Raw genomic sequence first — 17,739 nt, 5'->3', positions numbered from 1 at the left:
AGACAGACAGACAGACAGACAGACAGACAGATAGACAGACAGATAGATAGATAGATAGATAAATAGATAGATAGATAGATAGATAGAAAAACATAAAACTCAGTCTAAAGGAAAAGACAAAGGAGTCGGTAAAAGCTATTCAGGAACACTCTATGTATGTATGTATGTATGTATCTATCTATCTATCTATCCCCAGCCTCCAAAACTCACCTTTTAAAACTTGGAAACTGGATGACTTATTCACATATCACAACTCGGTCTATCCTTTCCTTCACACGAAAGTTTCAGCGCGTTCTTCTCACGAAAGTTTCAATGTTTTGGCCGACACTCTACACTCTACCTTAATAATGATGATAATAACAATAACAAGCTAACGCAGTCGAAAACCTGTGACCGCGCGCGCTCACCGCACACACACACGCACACACTGCCTGTTCTGATGATAATGAGCGTCCCCACACACACTCACTCACTCACCCACAATGTGACTGAAGTTTATGACGCCGTCGACAAAGCGTATACCGGAATAGCAATGTCTCTCACCAGCAGTACTAGTAACTAGACAGTCGGCAAGTTCCCAGCGATGGGAGAGCTGGGCAGATTTGGATTCTTTTATCCAGTTCCATTTATCCGGTTGTATGGAAATGGATGACTAATGTATCTGATAGAGACATAAGAAGTCCTTTTTTCGAAATGGGAGCCGAAAGGTTTTCTTTTTCTCGCCGCGGGTTGAAAAAAAGGGATGGGGGGAAGGAGTGGAGACTGGAATTTGTTATTTTTTTATTATTATTATTATTTTGTTTTGGTAAGTGTTTTACGGCGCTCGCAACTGCATAAGGTCATATAGGCGCGCGGGACACACCAAACATTTTCAGTTTGGTAGGAAATTGTGAATTTGCCCGGGTGGGAACCCAAGCTTACTCTGATCGATTTTAGACCACCAAGTTATCTTCAACGTGTGCAACTTGCACATGACACCTCTGAGATTTTTCGACCTTTTCCGAGAAGACTAGGTGTAGATCTTTCCTACCAGGAGATAAGGGGTGTGGCTGAAAGACAGCAGTAAGAAGGAGGCAAGGAGTAGCAATAGAAAGGCCTAAGAAAGAGTCCGGAGCCCAGAGGAAGGGGCAAAGGAGGTGAGGGGGAGGGGGCAGAAAGTGGAGACGAAAGCAGACGACAGAACATTGTTTGAGAGCAGGAACGGGTGTGAAAAGAGAACGTTTTAGAGAAGAACATTTTCCTTCTCTATCCCGATTCGAGCCCGGGACCTATAGACCACGAGAGTACCCATCTGATAGATACAGACATAAAAGAAATCTCTTTTTTTTAAAGTTTTAAGCCAAAAAGTTTTCTTTTTTCCCCTTGGTGCGGGGGAAGGGAGGAGGAGAAGACTGGAATTTGGCCAATAATAGGCCGATTATTCTACTACATGACTTACCTCGGATTGTAAGAAAGTATGCCAGAATTACCCGCCCCCCCCCCCCCCAAAAAAAAAAAAAAAAAAAAATACAATCAAAGAAAAGAAAAGAAAAGAAAGGAAAAAAGAAAAAAAGAAAAGATAAACAAAAATACAAAATGTGAAGCATGCTGACTAAATCTTCACTTTTTCACTTTTTGTATTTTTGTTTATCTTTTCTTTTTTTCTTTTTTCTTTTCTTTTCTTTTCTTTTCTTTTCTTTTCTTGGATTTTATTTTTTTGTTTCTTTTTTGTTTTTGTTTTGTTTTTTGTTTTGGTTTTTTTTGGGGGGGTAACTTTTCCAATTCGAACCCTATGGAAATCGCTACATCACGCTTATAGGTGAAGTTTTCACAATTTATAAGTATGAAATAATATAAGGCAGGTAATACTTAAAGAATACGGTATCAACAGAGAATCTGAAAATTTGACCCAAGGGCCAATTTGTGTCCACTATCTCCATGTGTGGATTGTGAGAAGTAACTCATTTTGTCAGCAAGCCTCACAAATACAAAAAAAGAGGAAAATAGAGGTAAAAATAGAAGAAAACAAAACCCAACAAAAAACTCACACACAAAAAAACAACCATCAGTCAAGGAAACAAAACCTGATAAACTCGATTTATTAAAGTCTTTTTTTTTTTGGTACAGTGTTTTACGGCGTTCACAACTGCATAAGGTCATATGAGCGCGCGGGACACACCTAATATTTTCAGTTGGTAGGAAATTTTGAATTTTGCCCGGGTGGCGGCCGAAGCCTACTCTTATCGATTTTAGACCACCAAGGGATCTTTAACGTGCGCAACTTGCACACGGGCCCTTCGCCCTTGTCCGAGAAGGCTAGGTGCAGATCTTTCCTACCAGAAGATCAGGGGTGTGGTAGAAAGACAGCAGTAAGGAGGAGCCAAGGAGTAGCAGTAGAAAGGCAGCAGAAAGAGTCAGGTGCCCAGAGGAGGGGGCAAAGGAGGGGAGGGGGTCGGGGCAGAAAGTGGAAATGAAAGCAGACAACAGAACAGTGCTAGAGAGCAGGAAAGGAGGTGAAAGGAGACAATTTTAGAGAAGAAAATATTTCGGTCGCTACCCGGATTCGAACCCAGGAACCTTTGAATGAGAGGCCAACACCTTAACCTCTAGGCCACGAGATCCCTTTATTAAAGTCTGAAATTCTCTTAATCTGGACAGCATATACGCTGATACCGATTTATTTCAAATAAGCGGTGGCGTTTAGTGGAAATGATAGTGCAACCAGCCCTCCTGGGTGTGACTCTCATGATTTATCAACATCACGATTCCTGTACAACGCACGCACCAGTTTGGTTTGGACTGGAGCAAGATCCGATTTTCGGCAGAACCGGGTTATCACTATAACCAATCTAATTTGAGTTGTGATCTAGTTTGTTGAAACAGCTCGGAACAGTAAATAAATAAATAAGGAAATAAATAACTAAATAAATAAATGAAAAGATAATTTAAAAAGAAGTAAAATTGCAGAAAACCGAGTCTATGCATTTAATTAAAGAAGAAATTGGCAATACATTTAGCGAGAAAATACTACTATTCGACTAAACTTAAACAAAGCATCAAACATAATCCGAAAGTTACTTTTTATGAGATAAACAAAATACTTCAAACATTTCTTTTGATTTGTTCTTTGCTGTTTGTTTTTAGTTACTTTTCGTTATTTTTGTTTTTGTTGTTGTTGTTGTTGTTTGTTTGTATGTTTGTTTGTTTGTATGTTTGTTTGTTTGTTTTTTGTTTTTTTGCGTTTTTTACTTCCGGTTATTCGGTTCTGGACTCGAATACAGATTCGAATGTTATCTATCTGTGACGATCGCCCGACGAGCTGTGTGACCGAGCCATCTGTCGCGCGGACCATCATCACTGCCTCACACACTATGGGCTGCCTCACACACTAGATCTATGGGCAGCCCCGCGGGAGCCAAATCTGTATCTTTTTGACTCGACTGTGTTTGAGACATGGAAATTTGAAACGTTTGGACGGATGAATAATCCTCGTGGGATTCCATTCGTCGATATGTTTCATTTTCTACGTCTGTGTGTCTATGTGTTTGTGTTTGTGTGTGTGTGTACGTGTTTGTGTATATGTGTGTATGTGTGTGCACGTGTGTGTGTGTGTGCGTGTGTGTGTGTGTGTGTGTGTGTGTGTGTGTGTGTGTGTGTGTGTGTGTGTGTGTGTGTGCGTGCGTGTGTGTGTATATACCTGTCTGTCCCTCTGTCTTCCGCCTCTTAAATGCCCGTGTAATGTTCATAAGGGTGTTAAACCCTTACATTAAAAACCAACTAAATAGCATCTAAACGTTTTTCTCTTTTTGATATTACCGTATTATACGGTGTTCTGTTATGTGCCTTTGCGTTCACCTTCCGGTGCAATAACATCTAAGAGTAGTTGACTGTTCGTTTTTCTTCTTTTTTTTTTTTGAAGTGTTTCACGGCGCTCGCAACTGCATAAGGTCATATGAGCGCGCGGGACACACCTAATATTTTCAGTTGGTACGGGATTTTGAATTTTCCCCGGGTTGCGGTCGAAGCCTACTTTTATTGATTTTTGACCACCAAGGGATCTTTAACGTGCGCAATTTGCACACGGGCCCTCCGAGATTTTTCGCCCTTGTCCGAGAAGGATAGGTGCAAATCTTTCCTACCAGAAGATCAGGGGTGCGGTAGAAAGACAGCTGTAAGGAGGAGCCAAGTAGTAGCAGTAGAAAGGCTGCAGAAAGAGTCAGGAGGCCAGAGGAGGGGGCAAAGGAGGGGAGGGGGTGGGGCAGAAAGTGGAAATGAAAGCACACAACAGAACATTGCTAGAGAGCAGGAAAGGAGGTGAAAGGAGACAATTTTAGAGAAGAAAATGTTTCGGTCGCTACCTGGATTCGAACCCGGGACCTTTGAATGAGAGGCCAACACCCTAACCTCTAGGCCACGAGAGCCCCCTGTCCTTTTCTGAATCTGCAATGTAATCAATGTCAGTGGAATATCCCATGTTGTTAATATTGTCTCAATTCACTTTGAGACCTGGACATTCTCCTAGAATTGTAAATGGTCAAATGATATGGGTTTAACGCCTCTATCAACACTATTGGATTATTTAAGAGGCGGGACCTACGAGTTTTAACGTCCGTCTCCGAAAGGAACCAGCCAAATGGGAAAATCGTGTAAAGTGCTTAGCCTCCGTTATCCAAGGACACAAAGTCGGACCGAGCTGAGGCTCGAACCCCCGAACCGCAATCTCACGATTACGAGTGCAGTAGCTTAAACATTAGACAACCGATACCACTCTATAATTTATGGATTGTTCACTGTGTGGGTTATGTTAAAAGTGACTGATGACATAATGCACCTTTGCCTAACTCTTCGATATATCGGTGACTTCTGAGGAACATCTTGGCGTCATGCCAATAAGTTATTGTATCGGTAATCTGGACATGTTTCAAAGTTTATTTTATTATTTCCACTCTATTGCTTTTGCAACATCGGTGAACATCAACATCCACAACTACACCTTCTGTCAAAGCCGTCTCATTTCCAGATCCTCAAAAGAGTGCGTGGGGTCTCGAACTAAATTAGATCCACATAGTTTCAATTGCCGAAAAAGTTAGGTCCTAATTTAGATCATGTTTACATCCACTGTACTTTCCTTACATTTTACAGCAGTGTTATGATCCCAGCTCAAATTCCTGATATGTAATCCTTAGATCCTTTCCACCTATGTCTAGTGCTGTTAAAATTGTAATTACCTCATCAGTTCTAACCTAATCAAAAGTTTATGAATACTCAATGAAGAATTTAGTATACATAATCTTTACGTTCTTCAGTATATCTTTACATTAACATTGATAGAGAGATTGTGGCATTTCGGGGTCTCTTGTCAGACACAAAATTCAAATGTTTATGTTTTAAATGTCTCTGATCTCATACTTTTTAGCATTTTTCTCCATTAGTAATAACAGCATTTTTTAAATGACTCATATATGGTTTAATGTTCTGTACATTTCACACCCTGTGGCACCTGGTAATTTAGGCAAAGCTATAAAAACTGATGTACTCATATCTTCTGGAATGTCGCCACTTACATTGATAGAATATAAACTTGTTACTTGTTACTTGTTACTTGTGTGAAGGACCGACATCCCTGCACAAGGGGCATCCCCATAAGCGCTCCGTCCCCTGTAAAAGCACATCTCGAAGTGTGTAGATGCTGACGGTTCCAAGCAATGGTTGATTCTACAGCCTCCTGCTCCTCCCACTGTCTTGATCTTCTGCTGGCGCCCCATCCAATTCCACGCTCGCAAAGTCGCTCAAGATGATGGTATTCCGATTCTTCTTGTTCTTTTTCCCGTTTTTTCCTGACTGAACGCAGAATTTCAGAATTTAAACGTTATCGTTCAATGAGTTTTTCTGTATTATTGTATTCTGAAAAATCTCATTTTCTGATAGTACGCAGCCTGTTTAATGTGAGCATCCCTTATATCTACTTATTTTAACGATTTTTAATGTAAATAGTAACTATGTTTGTCTTGATTGTTTTCTTTTTTTAACCCTGATCACTTTTCCTTATTTCTATTATTTTTCGTCCTTTTTCCGCAGTTAAAAATGTCGTTCTTTCCCACAGTTCTTGATTTTGGCAGCCTCATCTCTCCCACTAGTTTTAATACGTCTTGGGTCATCCACTTTTTATTTTCTTTCTTAGATGTTGTGGGGTCATTTTCTTACATTACTCCCTGTAATAAATCTTTCAGCTGTTCCCATTACTCTTCAGATTTTTACTGTTTCCAAAACTTGAAATGTATTGATTATACCAATATCGATGCTCTCTCAATTCTTATTGTCTTTAATTTAAAACATTTTCTTTGAATTCTAGGTTCATGCCTTGACGTTATATAACGTTTTAAAAAATGTATTTGCAGTAATAGTACATAGTTGTTATCACAATCTGTTCTTGGTCATAATCTTGATTATATCCAGACCATTTTTTAAATTTCTTTCTCAAGTAGATCTTCACTCTGATGGGGTATAAAAGAATTTTAAAAAGATGCCCAAGAGAGTGACAAACACACAAAAGAAGTAGAGGAAAAATAACGATAGTAAGGATGAGGAAAGAAAAAGCATCAGTTCCCCCTATGTTGTTCCAGCACAGTATGAGCATGACATTGATAAATCAGCCCATTTACAATTCTACTGTACATAAGAACATGTTAATATCCCCCCTTTGGGAATGGCCTAAAGACAACTTTTGTCAGTTGTACTGCCCTGAAGGGGGAGAGTCGGTGTCCGTGGTGTAGCAGTTAGGTGCCCGGATGCAGACGACCTGGGTTTGATTCCCATGTGGAGAGAATTGTTGTCGCATGTCTCGATCTTTCTGCTGAGGCGTTGTAAGTATACCCCTCTCAAGAGGTCCAAGCCCGCCTTCTAAAAGAACCAAATTGGTTTGATTGGGCTGGAAAACGTCGGCATAAAAAGCAAAGATTTCACTCCTAGATTGTGGGTCAAGCTTATAATGAATCGATACTTTCAAATAAAATTAGGAATAGTCCCCGAATTTGTTATAGACTGTAACTGCCTTTCAAATTGGGTTACAAGATTGATTTTGGTTTCAAAACTAAGAATATTCAATTTATTATCTGACTATCCAAATCTTTGCTGTGTGGGTGTGGTTGGTGGGTGCTCTGGTGTGGTTTGCTCCTTCTTTCCTATCAAACAACTATCGTCTTTATCTCTCTTCTTTTTTATGTTTGTTACTCTCTTGTAACACCTCTAATCTTCTGCAATTATATGACTTTATTGTGTTGCAAGTTCCGTAAAATTCTTGACACAAAAAAAACTTTGCTGTTCAGAAAAATATTGAAATACGTTGGAAGATACTCGGAATAAGTTCTAGGAGAAATAATTGCGTAGATTACAGATGTTTAGATTTGTATGGATTAGTGCCCTTTGATTGACGCCGGAAAATATTACTACGAATACTTAATTATTTCCCCGTTCTCAGCACACCGCTAGGCCTGTCTACAGTCTGGTCAGAACAACGTTGCTTTTCAAAACGCCGAACTTGCTTGTGAAACAAAATGTTTTCTCGGTTTTTACAACTACACATTCACAACAACAAGTATATAAGTATACTTAACACTGGGAGTGTAACAACAGACATACTACTCAACAGTATAACAAATTTTGACAGAAAATTGGATGGCTAAGAAATATTGTCATTTCCACGATCTCAGCACACTACTGGGCCTTCCTAGAGTCTAGTCAATACAAAGTTGCTTTTCAAAACACTGAACCGTCTTGCAAAACAAAATTATGTTTTTTTTCACAACTACACGTTCACAACAACAAATACGATATACTTAACGCTGAGAGTGTAACAACCGACATACTACTCAACAGTATAACGAATTTTGAAAAGAAAATTGGATAACAACGAATTAGTGCCATTTCCGGCTTCTCGACACACCACTAGGTCTGTCTAGAGTCTGGTCAGAACAAAAATGTGAGGAAGCGTGGTGGAATCAGGCTCTCGTCAATTTTTGGGCATGCAGAGTTATTGGTATCATCTTAAAGCGTGTTTACTTGTCTTTATTTGGATGGAAAAAAAGTATAAATTTATCTTGAATACAAGTCGAGATATTTGCGAAAGAAAGAGGTGGGGGTCACCTGTTTTCAGAGGTAAAATTAGTGAGAAAATGGCCGCCAAAGATTAGTTATTTCCTTAGCTTAAGAGTCCGTGGTAACTGAAAATTTACATTTTTGTGTCTTTAATCAACGCTTTTCAGAAAAATCAACACAGAAATGAGTACTTTAATGGACATGAAAGGTATTGAACCAAAAAACAAAAATTTGATAAAAATTCTCGAACCTGCGAAAAGATGCAAGTTTCTTCACTTTGCTTATTTTGACGAGAGCCTGATTCCACCACGCTGCCTCACAAATTATTTTCAAAACTTCGAACCTGTTTGTAAAACAAAATGTTTTCTCGGTTTTTTGCAACCACATATTCACAACAACAAATACGATGTGCTTAACACTGAGAGTGTAGCAACCGACATTGTACTAAACAATATAACGAATTTTTACTGAAATTTGGATGACTAAGAAATAATGTCATTTCCAGCTTCTCAGCACACCACTAGGTATGTCTAGAGTCTGGTCAGAACAAAATGTCTCGGTTTTTACAACCTTACAACCAATATTTACAACAACAAGTACAGTGTGCTTAACACTGAGAGTGTAACAACCGACATAGTACTATACAACATAACGAATTCTATTTTTTTAAAATGGATGACTGAGGACTGGAGTCTAATGCCATTTCTAGCTTCTCAAAACACAACTAGTCTTGTCTGGAGTCTCTTCAGTTCAAAATTGCTTTTACAAAATGCAGAACCAGGTTGTAAAACATGTTTTGTTGGTTGTTACGACTCTACAAACACAAAACCAAATAAATTCATAAATTTATAAATGATAAAATTTGAGTTAGTACAAGATAACATCTACTTCTTTAATTCACACTCGTTGTGATTCATTTCTGATGAACGATGGCAACAAAACACATAATTTTAAGGACTATAATATTACACATTGCACTATCCAAAAAAGTGACTTTCCCACATGTGTAATAATAAATGATTATACACTGGAATCCCAAGATCGGCGAGACCAACGGACTTTCTCCGGTGCAGCCGGGTTTTCAGTTTAGTCAAGGTGCTCAAAATTCGCTTTATCTGCCAAAATCATATTTGTAAAAAGACTGGGTTTTGGGGGGATTTTGTTGTTGTTGGTTTGTTCGTTTTGTGTAAGTTTGTTTGTTTTGGAGGGATGTATTTTTGACAATCATTGACAACAATTTGGTCGCTTTTAAGCACAAAGGGGCTATCCCGAAAAATGTTGTTTTGAGGAAATTAAAGATAAAGGTTTTGGACCTTTGTTCAGTTTCTTTAAAAGACAAGGAGAGTTTTCTCTATAACCAAACAAATATACACACCAATGAAGCCAAACTTCTCCTATAGGTAGGGCAATGCCCGCTTTTGTTGTAGGTCAAGATTTCTGGTAACACCCGAAACCTGGGTTACCCCGCTTGTCCTTAAAAGCGACCAATTCTCTTTGTGGACAGGACACGACACTTACTGGGATTGATAATAAGCGCAGCATTAGTATTTCAAACGTTGCCATGGGTGCCATACCTGATTTTTTTTCGAAGTCCGCTTAAATCGAGAGCTAATAATCTTGAACACAACAGTAAGACGAACGAAAACAAAAACCCCAGTTTTGTTCCCTTCTTTTTAAGCAACCTCACTAACCCAAAAACATGGCGAAACCTAACAATATCCGGCTGTCTCACAGGTTTTTGACATGAGCGAGCGGACTCCACTGTATCTTTGATAAAGGGGTTTCCATTTTGTAGGAAAACAGTCTATGGCGAAAGATAGTAGAAACGGAGCTGAAGTATCCTACAATAAATACATAATATATTATATTATATATATAGAGAGAGAGATGGAGAGAGAGAGAGAGAGAGAGAGAGAGAGAGAGAGAGAGAGAGAGAGATGGAGAGATATGGAGAGAGAGATGGAGAGAGGGATGGAGAGAGAAAGAAAGAGAGAAAGAACCTAGAGAGAGAGAGGGGGGGGGAGAGAGAGAGAGAGAGAGAGAGAGAGAGAGGGAGAGAGAGAGAGAGAGAGAGAGAGAGAGAGAGAGAGAGAGAGAGAGAGAGAGAGAGAGAGAGAGAGAGAGAGAGAGATCGTCGCATTAACCATATGCATTCCGTTCTCAAGATTCTACAACCATTCGATACATCCTTATTTATCTTTATCGGAAGTATTTGCCCAGTGGTTCTGTATCATTTCCCATACGTCTTATACAGTCTTCGTGTATCTTTCTGTAATTAATTAATTTCACCGCACCCTTCGTTCCGCGCCACCCTGCCAGGCAAACAATTTAAAGTTGACAATATTGACAATAGACAAATGTCGAAAGTCTTTAGCAAGAGTAAAATTGTTGATCTTGTCCCGAAATTATCGGAATGCACTCAAAAAAGTTGAACACATTGATCCAACTATGTTGACACCTTGGCTCACACAACTGAAAGATTGCTCCCTTAAACGGTGTGCACCCCAAGACACTTAGCTAGCGATCGACTCGTTCATCTCACTGACAGACAGATTCATTAGGGCCACGGTAACCAAACATTGCTTCGAGAGAGAAGTTAAGTGTGGAAGATTTTATGTACATAGAAACTCAGTTCTATTTTTGTCCTGGGTGCTTGATTTAATGACTTTGTAAATATTGGAAAATTACCACGTAGACAACTCAGGGCCTAGAAAACAAACTTCTTAATGTTTACAAACGAAGAGGCCTTTTAAAAGATCACTCAGGCTTTGATAGTTATTGCACTCTGATAGAATAGTTCCGCTGCCTTCTAGACTTCCTTTTTCACACACTCTACCTCTGGAAGTGTCATAAATTCTGTCTTTGAAACGCACGAGTTCTATGCTGTCTTGTACTAACTCTACCCTCCGGTTAACTGTCACCATTGTGTGCTGCTATATAACAAATATCCAACCATGGGATACGTTTAAGTTGCACCCACAGAAAGTTTTAAACCTCGTCTCTATCCTCAATTGCGTTTTGCTTTTAAATTGTATGATATTTACTTTAAAAAGAACATTGTAAAAAGAAAGTTTTTCTAACAAAGAACATTTGTGAGGAGACAGTAGGAAAGTTTTGACATGGAGATGTCCGACGTCTCTCCAGAGCCCAGCACTCATGTCGTGTCTGCTTGGGCAAAGACAAACGTAACTTCCTGTCCGGATGTGAACGAGACCGAATTAATGACGTCATCGTCACTTGCTAAGTTTGTACCTTTGATTAGCAACGAGGCGTGGGCGATAATTCAAGTGGTCAATTTTGTGCTCATCTGTGGTCTCGGAAGTCTGACCGGCCTGGTCACCAATGTCATCAACATCGTGGTTTTTGCCAAGCAAGGATTCCACGACAGTGTGAACGTTAGTCTTATGGGTGAGATTGTAACTGACGATATACAGTCTAGTTTGAACGTTAGTCTTATGGGTGAGATTGTAACTGACGATATACAGTCTAGTGTGAACGTTAGTCTTATGGGTGAGATTGTAACTGACGATATACAGTCTAGTGTGAACGTTAGTCTTATGGGTGAGATTGTAACTGACGATATATAGTCTAGTATGAACGTTAGTCTTATGGGTGAGATTGTAACTGACGATATACAGTCTAGTGTGAACGTTAGTCTTATGGGTGAGATTGTAACTGACGATATATAGTCTAGTATGAACGTTAGTCTTATGGGTGAGATTGTAACTGACGATATACAGTCTAGTGTGAACGTTAGTCTTATGGGTGAGATTGTAACTGACGATATACAGTCTAGTGTGAACGTTAGTCTTATGGGTGAGATTGTAACTGACGATATACAGTCTAGTGTGAACGTTAGTCTTATGGGTGAGATTGTAACTGACGATATACAGTCTAGTTTGAACGTTAGTCTTATGGGTGAGATTGTAACTGACGATATACAGTCTAGTGTGAACGTTAGTCTTATGGGTGAGATTGTAACTGACGATATACAGTCTAGTGTGAACGTTAGTCTTATGGGTGAGATTGTAACTGATGATATACAGTCTAGTGTGAACGTTAGTCTTATGGGTGAGATTGTAACTGACGATATACAGTCTAGTGTGAACGTTAGTCTTATGGGTGAGATGGTAGTTTACGATATATAGTCTAGTGTGAACGTTAGTCTTATGGGTGAGATTATCACTGACGATATACAGTCTAGTGGGAACGTTAGTCTTATGGGTGAGATGGTAGTTTACGATATATAGTCTAGTGTGAACGTTAGTCTTATGGGTGAGATTGTAACTGACGATATACAGTCTAGTGTGAACGTTAGTCTTATGGGTGAGATTATATTTTATTCGAATTCTTGCTTTCCAAATTATCGAAACAAATTATGTCAACCGTGGTTTATAGCGACTACAATAACACGACAGTTACAATTTGTAGAAAGTAAAATTCCACGCACAGCTTGTTCTTCGTGGAAAACTTCTATCATATTCTAGCTGATTGTTGATGAAAAAAAGCTGTTAAGCTAGCTATCAGTGTTATGATTTGCAGTTATTTGGTCGCTTTTAAACACAAGGGGGCTATCCCGAAAAATGCTGTTTTGAGAAAATCGATGGTAGAGTTTTTGCCCCTTTTCCAAATTCTTTAAAAGACGAGGAGAGTTTTCTCTGTAACCAAACAAATATACACACCAATGAAACCAAACTTCTCCTATAGGTGGCACAATGCCCACTTTTGGTGTAGGTCAAGATTTCTGGAAACCCCCCAAAAATCTCGATTAGCCCTCTTGTCTTTAAAAGCGACCATTGTTCTTGTTGTTTCCTTGTTGCTTTTGTTTGGGTTTTTTCAATAAATAAGATAAACAAACTACAGTAAAACCTGCCCTGACGGCCACCTCTATAAGACGGCCACCTGTACAAACGGCCACTTTCCATTTCCCCCCTTGCGTTTTTTCTATATAATTTAACTGTGTAAAACGGGCACCTGTCCAACGCGGCCGCGGCCACCATATTTTAACGCACAACCCCTATCACACTAAGCAATAACACCTGTCTTAGACGGCCACCTTAGTGACTCCATGAGGTTTTGTCATAAATTGTGCATTGGCCCCTGACGTTGTGGGTGAGCCGTCATAATCCAATCACCTGTTGTTGTTAGGTAGTCCCTCCAACCGATCATGTTGTGTAGGCCCCTCCCACTGTTGACCAATAGCTACCAATTTTCAGCTGCTGGTGAGGTAAGCGTGTGATCCCTCATAACCCATAAGCCCCGCCCAGAACTCATACACAAATCGTAAGTGAGATGAGTGGTCACTGTTTACCCAGTCTGTAACAAAGTAACAGAGGACGCCAACATGAACTTGTGACAGAAGCGTCGCTCATTCTCCGAGTGGTGGCGACCCATGTGTTTGTTTTAACAAAGCACTCAGTCTTCCTCGTCTAATACATTTCGTTTTATTGTCACCCTTGTGCAAAATCAGCAACAAAATAAAAATTACAAACAAAATACTAACCTACAACAACAACAACAACAACAACAACAATGCGGCTACTTTGGATTGGGACCTCAGATGGGAATGGTTTGTTTTCTTCATCTTGATCAGTCCTGCCTAAGACGGCCACCTGTCTTATACGGCCACTTTTCTCCTTGACAATGGGTGGCCGTCTTACAGAGGTTTGACTGTAGTTTATTGGATCTCATTCCAGGCCTTGCAGTGTCCGACCTGGGCTCACTAGTGACCACTTTCTGGCTGAGCATCTGCTTCAACCCTCTGTTCATTAACGCCGGCCTGCCCATCAACGTGATGGAGGTCATGAACGCCACCGGTGGTCGGCCACACATCTGCTTTGCCAGGTCAGACATCTGCCGGGTCTTGGAAATTAACTTTTAATAAGTTCTAGTTTGTTATATATAATCAGAATGAAATTGTTGGAAGTTTCTTATCAATAACTTCTAATTTCTTATATAATCAGAGTGACATTCTTGGGAGTTTCTTTTCAGTAACATCTAGTTTGTTATAACAATGGTGTCGTTGCCTAGTGCTTAGGCTACCGGACTCGTAATCATGAGACGTTGTGTCCATGGGAAAGATACTTTATACGAATTTTCCATTTTGGCTCCGCCCTTTCAAAGATGTACGTTAAACTCGGAGGTCATGCCTCTTAAATAAACTAATAGTGTTGATAGGGGAGTTAAACCTATAACATTTCACCATTTTCATTTTTGTTATAATCAGCATGTAATTCTTTAAAGTTTCTGTTTAAGGACTCCTCGTTTGTTAAAATTATCATATTTCATAGAATTTCCCTTTTCACATTTATAATTATCACATTTCTTAAAGTTTCCTTTTAACAATGTCTCATTAATAAAAATGTGTCATCATACTACTTGGAACTTTTAATAGCCCCTGAGCATCTGTTGCAACCCTTTGCCATGTTAGATATCTGTTGATTCCTGAAAGTTTCTTTCTTAATGAAATCATATTATATTTACTTCCATAACTTCCTGTTTCTTGGAGGTTTCTTTTTTATGACTTTGTATTTATGGTTATCATCATATTTCAGGAAAATTTCTTTGTTTTTTCCTCATTTACCAATTTGATTTCATCATCATGGTATCATTTCCTGGACGTTTCCTTTCAGCCAATTCGCATTCTTGATTATCACCATGAATTTCGCGGAAGTTTCTGTTTAATTACTATGGATATATCATTATTATCCCCATACTTCTTGAAAGTTTGTTTTCAATGACTCCTTACGTTTTATTATTATCATCATGGTTTTTTTAAAGTTTTGTTTTGGTGATTTATTATTTATTATTATCATTATGTATTTCTTTGAGGTATCATTTTTAATAATTAGACATTTAATTATTATTATTATAATTCTGTGATTCCTGTAGTTTTCGAACGGTAAAGGGGAGGGGCTGGTTTATAAATCATTACAAAGAGGTATAACAGAAAGCACATGTAAAATGTAACTTTCATTTTTTTGTTTAAGTCTACGGTTGCCATGGTGACGGCTGCTATATTGAAAATAAACAGCTTTCATAAAAGTAAACAGGATTTTTTATTTACCAATTTGGTACATTGATAGGTATACTCAATACAAAATTTCATACAGTTGGGATCTTGGATATCTTGAATAGGAAAAAAGTTAGAGATGGATAACTGACATACCCCCTCATGCCTTTGAATTCGATTACCTATTCATCCTTGTAACTCACTCTTGAAAGCATCAATTTTATTTTCCACCTGTATAAAGTCAGGTTACAAACGCTAAAAATTTCATTGGAATCAAAAAGAAAATAGAAAAGTTGAAGAGAAAAGACATCAAAGAATGACGTTTTGCGGAAAAACGACATTCTGTTACATCATAGGCAAAATGCATGTTATAGGACAGAACATCTGAAAGATGATGCTTATAACACAAAGAGTAAGCATTTTTTAGATTTACAAGTGATTTGAGTATTATAATACGTAAAAAGGGATACCATCAATTGACCAAAAATCGTCAATTTAAAACCCTCTTAAGATAGCAGAGTATCAGAGTATCATTTTGTTAGCTTCATTCCACATCCACCCAAATCAACTTCCCAGAGGTTTATTGATAAAGCCGTTATTCGAATAAAGAAATCAAGAGATATTTATTGTCGATATAGTTGTGCTTTGTTTTGTTATTTCCTGTCCTATTCTTAGCTTTAAAAAATAAAATGAAACGAGTGTCAAAGTCTTGGACGCTCACTTTTTTTTTCTTAGAAAAAATTGTTGGTGATTGTTTCACTCCCATCAACTAGAGCTGGGCAATGAGTCGCGTTAGCTAAAATCCGGATAATATGTTAGTGCACCTCTTCGGCAAATAATATGATAGAACCGCTTCGGCAAATGGATTAGAACCACTTCGACAAACGGGTTAGCATCACTTCAAGAAATGAGTACACCCACTTCGGCAAGCGGGTCAGGAAAGTGAGTTAAGCTGTATGCTTCCAGGGTGGCTGAGAATGTTTCGGAGTGTTCTATGGTCTGCTGGGGTAATGATATAGTGTAAAGCTCATAGAGGCTGCTGCTGAGCGGGGATATGCGCTATACAAATGCTATCTATTATTATTATTTTTATTAAGAGTCTAAATTCGGACAATGTTTCATTGCTAATTATCCGGTTATTCGGATAGATTATCCCGATTTTGCCCACCTCTACCATCAACTATTCCGATAATTTAGGAGGCAGGTTTGGACCCTACATGTCGTCAGTGCCAACCAGGGCTGGGTGAGAGGGACACAGCACCCTAGCAGAAAGACGAGATACTTCGGGGATACTCGATGAATAGTCTCCCTTCCCGGGAATCGAGCTCGGGTCTTCTGCATGGAAAGGCGAAGCGCCCAACCGCTACACCATAACGATAGACGCCTATTCTTTTTCTTTAATATCCTGAAAGCTTGAAAAGATCATTCTTAAGCCTTTGATGATTTATACATTTGGTTCTTGATTAATATAATTATTTGTACATTTGTCTCTTGTGGCTTGGGTGTTTATATACATTTGACTTTTGATGCTTGATGAATTATACATTTAAGGCTTGATTATTAATACATTTGGCTCTTGGGGCTTGATGATTTATACATAATCTGGTGCCTGATGATTTATAGTTTTGGCTCTTGAGGCTTGGTGATTTATACATTTGGTACTTGATGATTTTATATATTTTCCTCTACAGGGTCACCAGTTTTATCACTGCGTTCATCACCTTCGAGCGATGTCTGTGTATTTCCTTGCCGCTCAAGGTCAAGATGATCATCACACCCAGGAGGACGAAGATCATCATCATCTTTATCTTTATCCTCATGTTCAGCTATCCTCCATTTTATGTCGGAAACAGACTAGCGTGGGTTTTTGATTCCTCCAGGAATGCTACGATCCTGAAACTTGAGTACAATGAGGAGATAACAATAGTAGAACCGATCGCTTTTTTCCTGTACGGGGTGACTTTTTCCACCTTTTCCTTCGTCTTCGTCATCTGCTGTACCATCGTTCTCGTCGTCAAACTGAACACCAAAACAAAATGGCGGCAGGCCACGGCTGCTAAGGGCGCTAGTGCACCGGAAGGAGTTGGGGTCAAGGACAAAAAGGTTGTGAAAATGGTGACCTTTATCTCGTCCATTTTCATCGTCTGCTTCGGGCCTTCCTCTTTCTTGTTTGCCATAATGGCCCTGGAGCCAAGATTTCGCTTTAATGGCGCATACACGAATGTCTATATGGTCGTCTGGTCTGCCTCGTTCATTCTGGAGACCGTCAACTCCAGTGTCAACATGTTTGTGTATCTGACAATGAGCTCCAAGTACCGTGCGGTGTTCATGAAAACTTTCCTTGGACGGGAGGAAAAGTAACCTCAATCGGCAATCATGTAAGTCATCTAAGCCACAGAGAGCAATATTGTTCAAGGGAGATAAAGCTCTTTTTCATTCTATTAAAATTGTATCTAGATTAATAGTATATTTTTGTTTGCTCCTTCCAGCATTTAGAATTTGAATTCGACAAAACATTTCTGGATTTTTGCTTTTTTCTCTGTACCCCTTTTCAGGTGCCATATTGATGATCTTATTTTCGTAACAAACAAACACTGACTACTCGAAGGTGAACAAATGAATACAGTGATATTTTAAAACCAAGAAGAAATGAA

General features: G+C 39.1%; 1 protein-coding gene across 1 annotated transcript; it reads left to right on the top strand.

The window, feature by feature from the left end:
• Positions 1–11,294: 11,294 nt before the first annotated feature.
• On the top strand, positions 11,295–17,446 carry LOC101859290 (adenosine receptor A1-like). The gene is made up of 3 exons (XM_005089741.1): positions 11,295–11,481; positions 13,770–13,917; positions 16,777–17,446. Exons 1-3 carry the CDS (start codon positions 11,295–11,297, stop codon positions 17,444–17,446), a joined length of 1,005 nt encoding a protein of 334 aa, XP_005089798.1.
• Positions 17,447–17,739: the final 293 nt, after the last annotated feature.

This window comes from Aplysia californica, unplaced genomic scaffold (genome assembly GCF_000002075.1).
Source record: "Aplysia californica isolate F4 #8 unplaced genomic scaffold, AplCal3.0 scaffold00008, whole genome shotgun sequence".
Lineage (NCBI taxonomy): Eukaryota > Metazoa > Mollusca > Gastropoda > Aplysiida > Aplysiidae > Aplysia > Aplysia californica.
The sequence above is the reverse complement of the archived record's forward strand: the minus strand, read 5'-3'. Positions and strand labels throughout refer to the sequence as shown.